The sequence below is a fragment of the Pteropus vampyrus genome, unplaced genomic scaffold, assembly GCF_000151845.1.
Source record: "Pteropus vampyrus isolate Shadow unplaced genomic scaffold, Pvam_2.0 Scaffold142, whole genome shotgun sequence".
Taxonomy (NCBI): Eukaryota; Metazoa; Chordata; class Mammalia; order Chiroptera; family Pteropodidae; genus Pteropus; species Pteropus vampyrus.
In genome coordinates, this window is record NW_011888923.1 from 2,308,005 (window position 1) to 2,319,802 (window position 11,798).

The 11,798-nt window shown below is 53.0% G+C and overlaps 1 protein-coding gene across 1 annotated transcript in view; it reads left to right on the forward strand.

Moving 5' to 3' along the window:
* NPHP4 (nephrocystin 4) overlaps nucleotides 1-11,798 on the forward strand; it is a 183,633-nt gene that overhangs the window by 29,762 nt on the left and 142,073 nt on the right. Inside the window, exons 8-10 of the mRNA XM_023535625.1 lie at nucleotides 5-20; nucleotides 1,840-2,021; nucleotides 2,712-2,838. Of these exons, the coding sequence (XP_023391393.1) occupies nucleotides 5-20; nucleotides 1,840-2,021; nucleotides 2,712-2,838 (325 nt within the window). The remainder of the gene's footprint in view (nucleotides 1-4; nucleotides 21-1,839; nucleotides 2,022-2,711; nucleotides 2,839-11,798) is intronic.

The window sequence follows — 11,798 nt, forward strand, 5'->3', positions numbered from 1 at the left end:
TTAGCGATCACTTCCGGGAGGTACTGTCTCACGTCCTGGAACTTAATCCGAACAGTGGGGATGCCCACGGCAGAGCAGAGCCTCTGGCGCCCCTGAGGTGGGCAGTCCAGCTCTGGTGACATGGCCCTGTCTTTTCCCTCCCAGAAGGCTAAAGAGGGATGCTCTAGCCTGTCGTCTTAACTTTGTTGGTGACAAAGGTGCTGTTATCTTGAGACATTAATTAACATTAATTTTGATACAGCTTACAAGTCCTCATTTAAAAGCAAATTAAGTCACCGAACAAGTACAGGGAAATCCATGAAATAATCTGCATTTACGAAGGACATTTTGAGGCTTTTTGGCTCATCCCGAGGAGACTGCTAGGAATCTCAATCATTCTACCCCGTCGAGGCAGTTTTCTGTGAAAGGACGTGACGGCGCCTCGTCCCCACTGGGGGCCTTCCAATACGTGGCTGACTCTCCTGTCTGTTCTCTGTCCGGATCCGTGCAGGGCCCTCTGAGGCTTCGGGTCTCAGTGCAGTCCTGCTCGCCCTGACTGTGGCACCCGGGCAGCGCCCTCCCCCCTCCTGCCAGGGCCCCTCCCCGGCACGTCAGGCTGCTGAGTCTCCAGGGACTCGGCCCTTTCCCAGAGCACCTGGCCTCCCCACCCGGTTACAGGTGCATCGTCGGTCCCTCTGGGAGTATTTGCAGCAGGAGGATGTCTAACATGCATAAAACAGTGCAGGGCGCATAGTAGGTCTTTAACAGTCGTTTGCTGTGAGATTGATTCAGTCAGTTGGTACCCATCCTAGTATGTGCAGTCAGCAAATTATTAATTACACACATACACACACACACACACACACACACACGCACACGCACACGAATGAGATGGAATGTTTTTGATCTTTACCCATTCTCGAAAATGCAGTTCCGCATCACGTGGTCTCACAGGGAACAGAAACACAAAGGGGCTTGAAATGACAACATACATTTTCCTGGGGTGGTTCCTGCTGTTTCCGTATTGCTCAGAGTGGATTAAATGAGGGCAGCGATGTTTTAAGAATGTCGTTGTTGAATTTTACGCATTCTCATAAAAATCACTTTATGATGTATTTTTACTGTCTTTGTATTTTCCAATCCAGCTGGCAGATAGTCACCTCCACCGTTTTATTTTCATTACTCAAAGACTAATTGGCCGAATTTAGATCCTTTCGGCTTGATTAATGGGCAATGAAGAAAACTCGAAAATTCATGGATCGTTTTGCAGTGATCAAATAATTTAATAAACAATAATAGCCTGGAGGAATATCCTCGCTCATTCGTTAGAGTGCGCGTACATTTTTAAAGATGAAACACTTTAATATCCAGTGATCACTTTGGGGCAGATTCCATTTTTATTGGTTTATGACTTACTGCCTGAATATGCTCCCTCCTCCCTGTGCCTGGTCTGCCCCAGGGCTCCAGTCTGAGCCCTGCGCAGGGCAGAGGCCGAGGTCCCTGTGGGAGGAGCCCGGGCCCTGTGGGAGGAGCCCGGGCTGCTAGTTTGCTGCGTCTTGAGAATTGTCGCTCCGCCTTGGAGATCTAGGGCAAGACCCTGGCGATCAGGCATCTGAGGGGTGTGTTGCTCAGAGAAGATCGTGCTTTGTGGGAAAACCCCTGATACCTAGAAAAAGCACTAAGGCCGGCCAGTCTGACTGGCGGATTTGTCTGCCATTTGCTGGGACTCGCTTTCACTGAGCGCCCTCTAAGGTCCGTCACAGCCTGTCCTCTCTGCTCGCCCCTGACGGGGCACTGCGCCCGTGAGCTCCCTGCGTCTCTGCCTAGGACCTGATTCTGTCCCCCGTGTGCTTCTTGCAGGGCGGCAGCCCGCTGGACGGCGGCGCCCTGGAGGTCCTGGAGCGGCGCCTGAGCGTGGGCGTGCACAGCGGTCTGTGCTTCGTGCAGCGGCCGCAGGTCGTGGTGCTGGTACCCGAGGGGGAGGTGGCCTTGGCCCGCTCCGCCAGCTTCAGCAGGAACGTCGTCTCCTCTTCGAAGGCCAGGTATTCTCCCAGGGCCCGAGCCCCGGCCTGCGTGGGATTAGGAGACGTGAGTGGCACCTAATCAGGGGCCCAAGCGAAGTCCTTGCACGTGCGGCGTGCACCCCCCGCCTGGAGTCTTTCCCGGGGTCCCTGGCTGAGCTGCACCCGTTAGGAGCAGACCTCAGAGCTGTGAGGTTGGAGAAGTCCTGTTTATGTGCCGTGGCAGTTTTGGAGTTAGCATTACGGGCGCTTCCAGCTTAGGGTCTGTGGGAACCCTGGCGTGCCGCCCTCCAGATGTGCCCTATGATCAGCTTGTCACACGATGGAGAATCGTGTTGCTCCGCGCAGCCCCTTCTTCCCGGAACAGAACCAGAGACAACGTCCGAGGGGTGCCATGCGTGATGCGGGCAGGGGCCAGCCCCGGGGGTGGGGCCTCCCGGGAGACCCGGCTGTCGACCTAGCCGTGTCATTCTGTCCTCCTGGCTGACACAAGCTCTGGCTGTTTGGAAAGAGCATTGATTGTGGCAACTGAAAAATGGTTCTGGTTTGGGGAATTACCTTGGGGCCAGATTCAGAAGAGCTCAGTGGCGGGGTCCGTGGGGGCGGGGAGGGGACTCGCTGTGCCAGCGCCCCGGGTGACGGTGGTGGAGGCGGGTGCAGGGCAGTGGGAGCCACCGCCTGACACGCGCCCCTGCTTGTGTTCTTGTCCAGCTCTGGAAACCAGGCTCTGGTTTTGAGAAGCCGCCTCCGGCTCCCCGAGATGGTCCAGCACCCCGCGTTCGCCATTGTCTTTCAGCTGGAGTACGTGTTTAACAGCCCCCCGGGAGCCGACGGCAACGTAAGAGCCCGTGTCGATTCAGGTCCCACCTGGCGACGGATAAAACTTAGTTGCTGTTAACGTTTTTTTATTAAAAGGAGTGCAGTTACAGCAGCGGTGCGGACGACGAGCCCGGAACGTGAGCCTAGATAACATCTAGTGACAGCTGTGTCATAACAGTTTTCCATCGTCATGGTAACAGCACGTTCTGCTGGCTGACGGAAATAAGTGTGTCAGTAGGCGTGCATCGGGACAGCATTCATTCGTAGTTACCAAACTTAGAATTACTTTGAAAAACGAGGCCATTTGAATGCCTTTTTCACATGACATTAAGTGTAGTAAGGCTTGAACCCGCACAAGTCCTGAGCGGTTTCTCGTAATGAGCTTCGTATGTGCCTGTGTCATACGTAAGAGGATTTATAGGATTCGTTTGGAAGAAATACAACGTATAGACATCACTGATGAAGATTCTTTGGAAAACCCAGATCGTGCTGTCCTTAAGATTTATGTTTGAAAAAGCAAATATCGATTTAACAAGTCAGTTGGAAATTGAAAGAAGGCCCACAAGACACGGTCCGTGGGGGCTGACCCGCCAGCGTCGCCGTGCGGCTGGGGGAGGGGCAGAGGGCTGGGAGCGGCCTTGGGTGAGCCTGGGCCGAGGGCCGGGGCCGGGCAGAGAGGCCGTGGTGGTTTCCCGTCTGCGCTGGGAGCGAGCGGACCTCCCAGCGTCCACGCCACACGCCGCTCTGGCGGAGTCGGGTCAGGCGGACAGACCGGGGCAGGCGGTGTGACTGCGCCTGCGCTGCACGCACGGTCACAGTCGTCCTAGCGGTGCTGCTTTTCTTTCCTTGTCACCGGAAATTTCAGCTAAACGCACCTGCTGCGTGGGGCGGGCACTCTGGGCTGGGGGCGCCTTCACCAGGAGGGGTGGGCTTCTGGGGCTGCGACGTGAGCCTGGGGGCGGGGGAGGGCATGGGCTCGGCTGGGCTCAGCCGGGGCGCCGCATAGCTCTCCGCTCCTTATTCCCACTTCGATGACGCCCCTTCCAGAATGTTAATTATATTCCTCTCGCGATTATAAAGTCTGTGCTGAAACTGACATGTCTTAGGTGACACCTTATTATTTTTTAACACTTGACTGAAACGCTTCACTGGTGGCGGGCGGTTTCGAGGTGGTTGCTGCTTCACAGAGCTTTTGGAGTGTGGCTGTGGCATAGCTCATCAATTCTTTGTGATGTGGAGGTTTATCTTAACATAGTATTGGGTTCCATTTACTGTCACCAAGTTACTTCCTTCGGTGTAATCTGGAAAGGAAATGTTACAGCACGTGAAGTGATTTTCCACCAAGCTGCTTTGCCGCGTGGAACAGGAGAGGCGTCAAGCATCAGCGGGTGAGTGAGTCAGGCATCCCCGTCGCAAACTGGTCGAGATGATGGGGAGCAAACAGCAATGGTGGTGCCGGCGTGGGCTCTCGTGTCTGTGTGCCAGTGGGGACGCGGCCCACGGGGCGTCCTGCAAGGCCAGGGCTCGGCCCTGGGAGGGACGGGTCACCTCCCCACGCTCACGGAGCATCACCCTTCATCGCGTTTGGACTGCAAAGTTCCTCCTCCCTTTGCTTTCCTTTTCAAAAACCTTTATGTGACGGAAATTCCAAGATAAACGAAAGCAGACCTGAGAGATGTGCCCCATGTGACCTCGTGGACAGTCCCGTTTTGTCTGTACTGTGTCCCTGTCCCCTGGGCTGACTGGATATTGAAGATATATTGAGGAATTTATTTTCTTCCTCAGGCGTGAGCATTTTGGTTATTTCGAAGCAGATTCTGGTCATAATTGCATCCGTTATGATTACTGTAAACATTTTGGCATGAACATTCGTTTTTAAAAACTTTTTCGTGGCGGAACATTTCCAGTATAGAGGTAAAGAAGCGTATGAGGAGCCCGGTGGACTGTTCGCCAGCCTCAGAGGTTACTGGCTCATGGCCGGGCCCGGTTCGGCTCCTTGTCCCCCAACCCCCACATGCTTCAGAGCAAACCCTGGACGTCCGTCCACTCAGCTCACTGAGCGTGGCGCACTGTCTGTCTCCAAAAGACAGGGATGTAACACACGTCACTGCAGGACGCTGCTCACGCCTCAGGAACCAAAATAAATTCAATATCTTCAACTATCCAGTTAGCCCAGGTGTGCATTTCTTAAACATTTTATTTTATCAGCAGTAGACAAGGCAAAAAAATGTTCTTTCTTTGGAAAATGATTTCTGAACGGGGTGTTCCTCCGCGAGCTGGGGCAGCGTGGCCTGTTCTCGAGGGGGCGGTGCTGCCTTCCGTCTCGGTGAACCAGGCTGGGTGGGGGCCGAAGCTTATGGACTCTTCGTCTTTACGTGGTTGATCTAGATCGCGAGCAACCTTCGGGCCAGGAGTGAGCCCGTATGTACCCGGTCACTGGAGGCCGAGGGAAGTGTCCGGGCCCCGCGTATTTTGGTAGTCGTTGGACGTCTTGAGAGGACACACCCCTTGTTTTCGGTCCGTTGCAACGGTTTGCGTCTTTCAGTTCGCCAGGGCGAGTGGCAAGAGCCGAAGGAAGTCGTCCTTCCTTTCCAAAAGTTTGAGTACGTGGGGACAGGGCGCCCACAACAGGTGGCCCATGTGGAAATGCTGTGAGCTGTGCCAGTGGGTTCCACACGGTTTCTGTTGGGTAAAGTCGCTAAGCAGAACCTCCCTAGAACCCAGGAGGGCGACATGGAGTGAAGGCAACTGTAAAAATAACTAGATCGGCTTGAGCTGCATTTTCATGTCAAAATGAGTGCAGGTTCCCCGGGGACGGCCAGCGGTCAGAACAGCCCTTTTTGGGGGGAGTCATGTAGCGAAAGACCCGCCTCCCTGTTTACTTTGTCGTAGTATCTTGCACAGAATTTAAAGATTTTCACAAAGTCTAAGTTTTTTCTTTTGTTAGATTGCCAAATCCAGTGTCGTGAAGCTTTTATCCTGTTTTTTTTTTTTTTTTTTTAACCAGTGTTACTGTTCCAGGCCTTACGTTTAGGTTCTTGGTCCATTTGGAGTTAGCTCCTATGTATGGTGATAGGTAAGGGCCAGCTTCACCGTCTTGCAGGCGGGTGTCGAGTCTCCCCAGCCCCATTTGTTGAAAAGTCTCTCTTTTCCCCATGGAATGGTCTTGACACTCTTGTCAAAAACCGTTTGACTGTCCATTTGAGGGTTTATTTCTGGGCTCCTTGTTCTAATCCATTGGTCTATAAATCTCCTTCTGCCAGTACCGTGCTATTCTGATGACTGTGGCTTTGTAGTAAGTCTTGAAATCAGGAAGTGTGGTATCTCCAGTTTTGTTCTTTTTTGAGATTGTTTGGCTGTTCCTGGCCCTTGAAATTCCATGTGACTTCTAGGATGGGTTTCCCTATTTCTGCAGTGAACATCACTGGGATTTTGATAGGACTGCACTGAATCTGTAGGCCGCTTTGGGTAACATTGACATTTTAACAATACCAGGTGTTCCGGCTCACAAACGTGGGAGGTGTTCCCCTCTATTTGTGCCTCCTTTGATTTCTTTTAGTCGCGTGTGTGGTTTCACTGTAGAAGTCTTTACGTCCTCGGCAAAGTTATTGCCCCAACGCCTTGAGAAGCCGACGTGGTGCATACGGCTCGCTTACTGAGAGCGGGGCTTTCAGTCTTCCACTGAGTGTGGAGTTTGCTGTGGGTTTCCGTATATGGCTTTTTTTACGTGGGGACATTTTCCTTCTAGACCTAGTACGTCGAGTGTTTTTGTCATGGAAGGGTGTCGAGTTTTGCTGGATGCGTTTTCTGCATCGGTTGAGAAGACCGTGTGGTTCTTTTCCCTTCACCTGTTGATGTGGCGTATTACGTGGATCGGTTCTCATATGTGGAACCATCCTTGCTTTCCAGGAATAAGTTCCTCGAGGAGGGGTCAGGTCGTTTGTTCCGGACGTAAAGCTTACCTACGGTGGCCTGTGCGCATCAGCGCCGACTTCCGTGAGTTTGATTAACGTGTCGCCGGTGTCACCGCCACACGGTCGAGATGCAGAGCCTCGCCACTGCTCTGGGAGTTGTCGTCCCCTGGTGATCTCTGGTTTGGTTTCTCTCTTTAGAAACTTGATTAATTTTCTGTGGCTGTTTAACAAATTATCACAAAGTTGATGGCCTAAAAACGACAGAAATGTATGCTCTCACAGTTCCGATGGCCGGAAGTCTGAAATCAGTGTCACTGGGGGGGAAGCCAGGTGTCGGCAGGCTGCGCTCCCTCGGAGGCGGTGGGCGGGTCCTCCCTGCCTGCTCCAGCTTCTGCTGGCGGCCTCCTCGGCTCATGGCGGTGTCACTCCAGCCTCTAGGGGAGCGTCTTCACGTCTCTCTGCTCTGTCTCCACGTTGCCCTCTGCGTGTGTCCCTAATCTCCCTCTGCATCCTTCTCATAAAGACACCGCGACTGCACGTGGGTCCCGCCCAGCGTCCAGGACAACCCTTCCTGCCCGGGCTCCTTCATCACATCCGAAAAGGTCCCTTTTCCTCATAGAGTAATATTTACAAGTTGTGGGGACTAGGACCCAATCGGTATTTTTGGGGGCCATTCCTTGGCTTGCTGCAACCACGGATGGAGTTCACCTGTCTGAACGTCACCTGAGTGGAGTAGTGTAGAAGATGCTCTATGACTGGATTTCTTTCACTCGACGTGATGGCCGGATATTCATCCATGTGGCCCATTCATTTTTACTGCTGCATTTTCTGTCACGTGAATTGGTTTCTTCGTTTTCCTGTTGGCGGACTTTTCCAGTTAATGAATACAGCTGCTCTCAACGTTCGGGGCAGGTCTTCTGTGCACATATATTTTCATTTCTCGGGTGCACACCGGGCAGAGTTGCCGGGTCAGGGGTACGTGTGTGCCGACCTTCTGAGAAGTGCCCGTTTCCCAGAGCATTTATACCAGCGTCGTTGGAGTCCCAACCGCCCACATCCTCCCCAGCTCTTGGGTTTGTCCGTCATTTTAACGTTAGCCATTCTAGGAGGGTGTGAATGTGCATTAATTTGTGTTTCCTTGATGACCATGCGTTGAGTACTTGTTTGTGTGTATGTTGGCCATTTTTTTGTGAAGTGGCAGGTCCATTGTTTTGGGTTGTTTGTCTTTTTATTATTGTGTGGATGGGAGTTTCTTGTAATATATTTTGGATATAAGTCCTGTCTCAGATACTTGGGTTGTGAATATTTTTCACAGTCTGTGGCTTGCCTTTCCATTTCCTTGTTAAAAAAAAAAAATGGCACGGCAGGACTTTATTTCTTTAAAACCTTTTTGTCTGGTGATCGTTTCAGACTTACAGACAAAACGCAGAGACCGCCGGTCTCCTCGCGGTCCAGACTCATCGTCCATACCTGCCACTCTTCCCTTATTCATACTTCTCCGTTTCCTCCCTCTTTTCCTGTGTTGCGTGTGTAGATTCATTTCCAAACCTTTGGAGAATAAAGCGCAGACATCATGGCCCTTGACCCCTAAATGCTCGCTGTGGGTTTCTCAGGATTAAAGATGTTGCCTTATGTGACCGCGGCGCAGTGACCAGCCTCGGTCCTCCAGCTTCGAGTCAGCACTGTGAGCTCCCGTCGTGTTCCCGTCCTGCCCGTCTGTCCAGCACGTCCTTTCCAGCATCTCTGTCCTGTCCAGCACCCAGGGTGGGGCCACACGGGCATCCGGCCCCCTGTCTCTGGCCCCTCTAGTCTGGAATGTCTCCTTAGCCTTTCTTGTCGTTTCTGCCTTTATTTTTTAATAGTATAGTCTCTCTCCTTCTAAACACGTTTTAGAGAGAACGCTTCTTACTTCGGATTCGCTGACGGTGTCTCCCGCTGGAGGGTCACGCGTACCCGGGCGGAGCGCTGTGAGTGGGGTCGTGCCTTGCGAGGGTCTCGCACCACGAGGCCGTGGTGGCGTGCGGCGCCCGTCCTGCCTCTGTCTGCTCGGTTTTGACCGTCTGGTCAGGTTTTGTGTGGTGTCTGCACTGCTGAGTACTTTTCTGCTTGAAACTAAGAAGCTGCCTGGAGGGAGACCCTTTAAGCCACGCGTTTATCTGTTCCTCGTCTGCATATCCCTCAGCGCTGGCCTCCGTGAATGATGACCTCCAACTCTAGCATTCCCTCCCTGCGGCAGCCTGCGACGTCCAGGACCCTCCCTTCTCTCCCGAGGCCGGATGGACGGATTGCTTCAACCATGCAGCCCCCATTGGTGTGGACTAACGGGTCCCTATTTTAAAATGAACACTCTGTTTATTTTGGTGCTCGGATTGTCCCAGATTTGGCCAGAGGTGCTTCAGGATGTGTGTGTGTGACATCCTCCCCCGTATTTGTTTTTCTTGAGCGTTTTCTTATTTTCTGGGGTAACAAGGTGCTCCAGGCTCCTCTCGACCTGCCCTGTCCTGGCCGTGGGATCAGCCACGCCTGCCAGAGCCATGGTTTCCCACCCTGCCTTCTGCTTTAAGATGCATTTCACAGTTGCACGAAATCTGCGAAGGTGGTAAAGAGCAACCTCTACCCCCACCCCCATGTTCCCCCGTCACCGACGTCATTAGTGTGGCGCGTTTGCCATGACTAACGGACCGATATTGATATATCGTTGCTGACCAAAGTCTGTACTTTATTTGAATTTCCTTACCTGGTGTCCTTTTCTGTTCCGGGACCCTGGCTGGGATGCCACATTCCATCAGTCGTCACATCTCCTCAGGCTCCTCTGGGCCATGGCGGTTTCTCAGACTTTGCTTGTTTCCGATGAGCCCGGTTCTTGAAGCGGAGAAGGCGTCAGAACCCAGGCCTGGGTGCCGGGCGTGTTTCTGAGCTCCTTCCAGTGGACAGAGTCATGGAAGTTCTACACATGGAAGCACGCGTGCACGTGTGTGCACACACACAGGTACATGCACAGGACGCGCGCACTCACACGCGCCCCTGTGCGCAGACGCGGCCCGGGGCTTGAGTTCTCGCCGACCCTCCATCCGCGGCCCGCCCGGCCGGCTCCCTGCGCCTCGCCTCCCGCGTCTGGGTCGCCCCTCCCGGGCGAGAACCTCGGCTCTGGCGTCGTCAGCACAGTGCTCGTGAGCGCGGTCCTGGAACACGCGTGCTTTTAAAGTGCTGGGGACCACGGCCCCTCCGGCTCATTGGCCGTGCACCTCAAGCTTTCAAATCCTGCCGATCCGATGGGTAGGAAGCGACAGCACAGTGTAGTTTTAATTTGCATTTCTCTGATTGTAAGTGAAGTCGAACGTGTTTTCCCGCGTTCGGAAGCGTTTGGCCATCTTTCGAGAGAGTCTGCATTCTCATCGCGTTAAGAATTCTTTTGTATGTTGAGGGCGTTTGCTCTTTATCTGTGCTGTATGTTGCAGATATTTTCTCCCAGTTTCGTCATTTGTCATTTATCCCCCTGATTTCTGGGCCGCGAATCTTAGCTCAGGCTGCGGTAACAAAGTACCATGTCCAGGTGACTTGAACAGCAGCTGTTTGTTTCTCACAGTCCTGGAGGTCGGGCCGGCCACGATCAGGCTCTGGCAGCTTTGGTTGGCGGTGAGGACCCTCTTGCTGGCTTGCAGACCCGCCTGGGCCGTGTCCTCACGTGGCCTGTCCTCGGCACGCGTGCTTGGAGAGTGCGGGAGAGCTCCAGCTCCGTCTTCCCCTCCCATGAGGTCACTAATCCCACCGGGGGCCCCACCTGGTGGCCTCAGGAACCCCGATCGCCTCCTAGGGCCCCACCTCCAGGTACCATTGCTTTGGGAGGCAGGGCTTCAATATGCGAATTTGGAGGGAACAGAAATGGTTAGTTCACAGCATCGTGTAAACTTGAAAACATTTTGTAACGTAGTCAGATTTACCAGACTTGTCTTTTGCTGCATCCGGGTTTTGAGCCGTCTCTAGAAAGAGGGATCGACGCCTCCATGTTTCCTCCTAGTCCTGGCACAGTTTCGTCTTTTACCGTTCGATCTTGTTTGTCGAGTGAGGCGTGGACCTCATGTTATCTTTTCCCAGCGACCATCCAGTTGTCCCTCTGCCACTTACGAGAACATCCTTCTGAGCCGCAGTGATTTAAGACACTTCTCTGTTTACAGTTGTGTCCGTGCCTGGACCTTTATTGTCTCTGCAGGCTGCCCTGCCCGGCCTGTGCCCCTCGGAGTGCGGGCTCCTTGGGCGGCTCTGGGGCCTGACCCCGGGTGCCAACCCCGGGCACTGACTGTGGGCAGCCGGCGTGGCCCCGTCCCCTGCGCGCGGCCCCCCCGCCCCCCGCAGGGGTTGTTCTCCGGGTGGACCTTGGCCTAGCTCCGTGAAGAGAGCTTACTTGCATTTTTATTGGGATTACATTAAATTTATAAGTTAATTTAAAGATATTTGACATCTGGAGGATGTGGCGATGTCCTAACCAAGAACAAGAGCCATCTTTCCATTTGTCGCAACCTGTTTTTGTGTCTTTTGGGAATGGTTTTTTCTATAGGTTTGAAACGTAGATTTTAAACATTTGAACAGTTCTCATTAGGTGGATTCATAGGTATTTAATTTTCATGCTGCTATTGTTAATGGGATTTTCTTTTCCATTATATCTTCTAAATTAATGTTGTAGGATATTTTTGTGGATAGTCATTGAAAAAAATTTAAACAGCACTTACGTAGTAGTTCTTATGCACCACGCACTGGTTTTTAAGTTGAGTCTATTTCGAGGTAATTACAGACTCACAGGCACTTGTGAGAAGCAGAGACCTCGTGTCCCCTTTACCGGTTGTCCCCAGTGGCAGCACTGCCCTCTGGTGAGCAGGTTCTCCGATTTTAAGTCCAGCTAGTCAACTTTTTCTTTCACACCTGGTTCCTTTGATCCTCTCCACGACCTCTGCCTGTCCGCCCCCCGCCCCCCGTGTGCCCTCTCCTCCCCTGCAACTTTGTCTGTCACCCTCCTGTCCTGCTGTGACCGTGGAGGTTGGGGTGGCTTTGGAGGGCTTTGGGTTTGCTG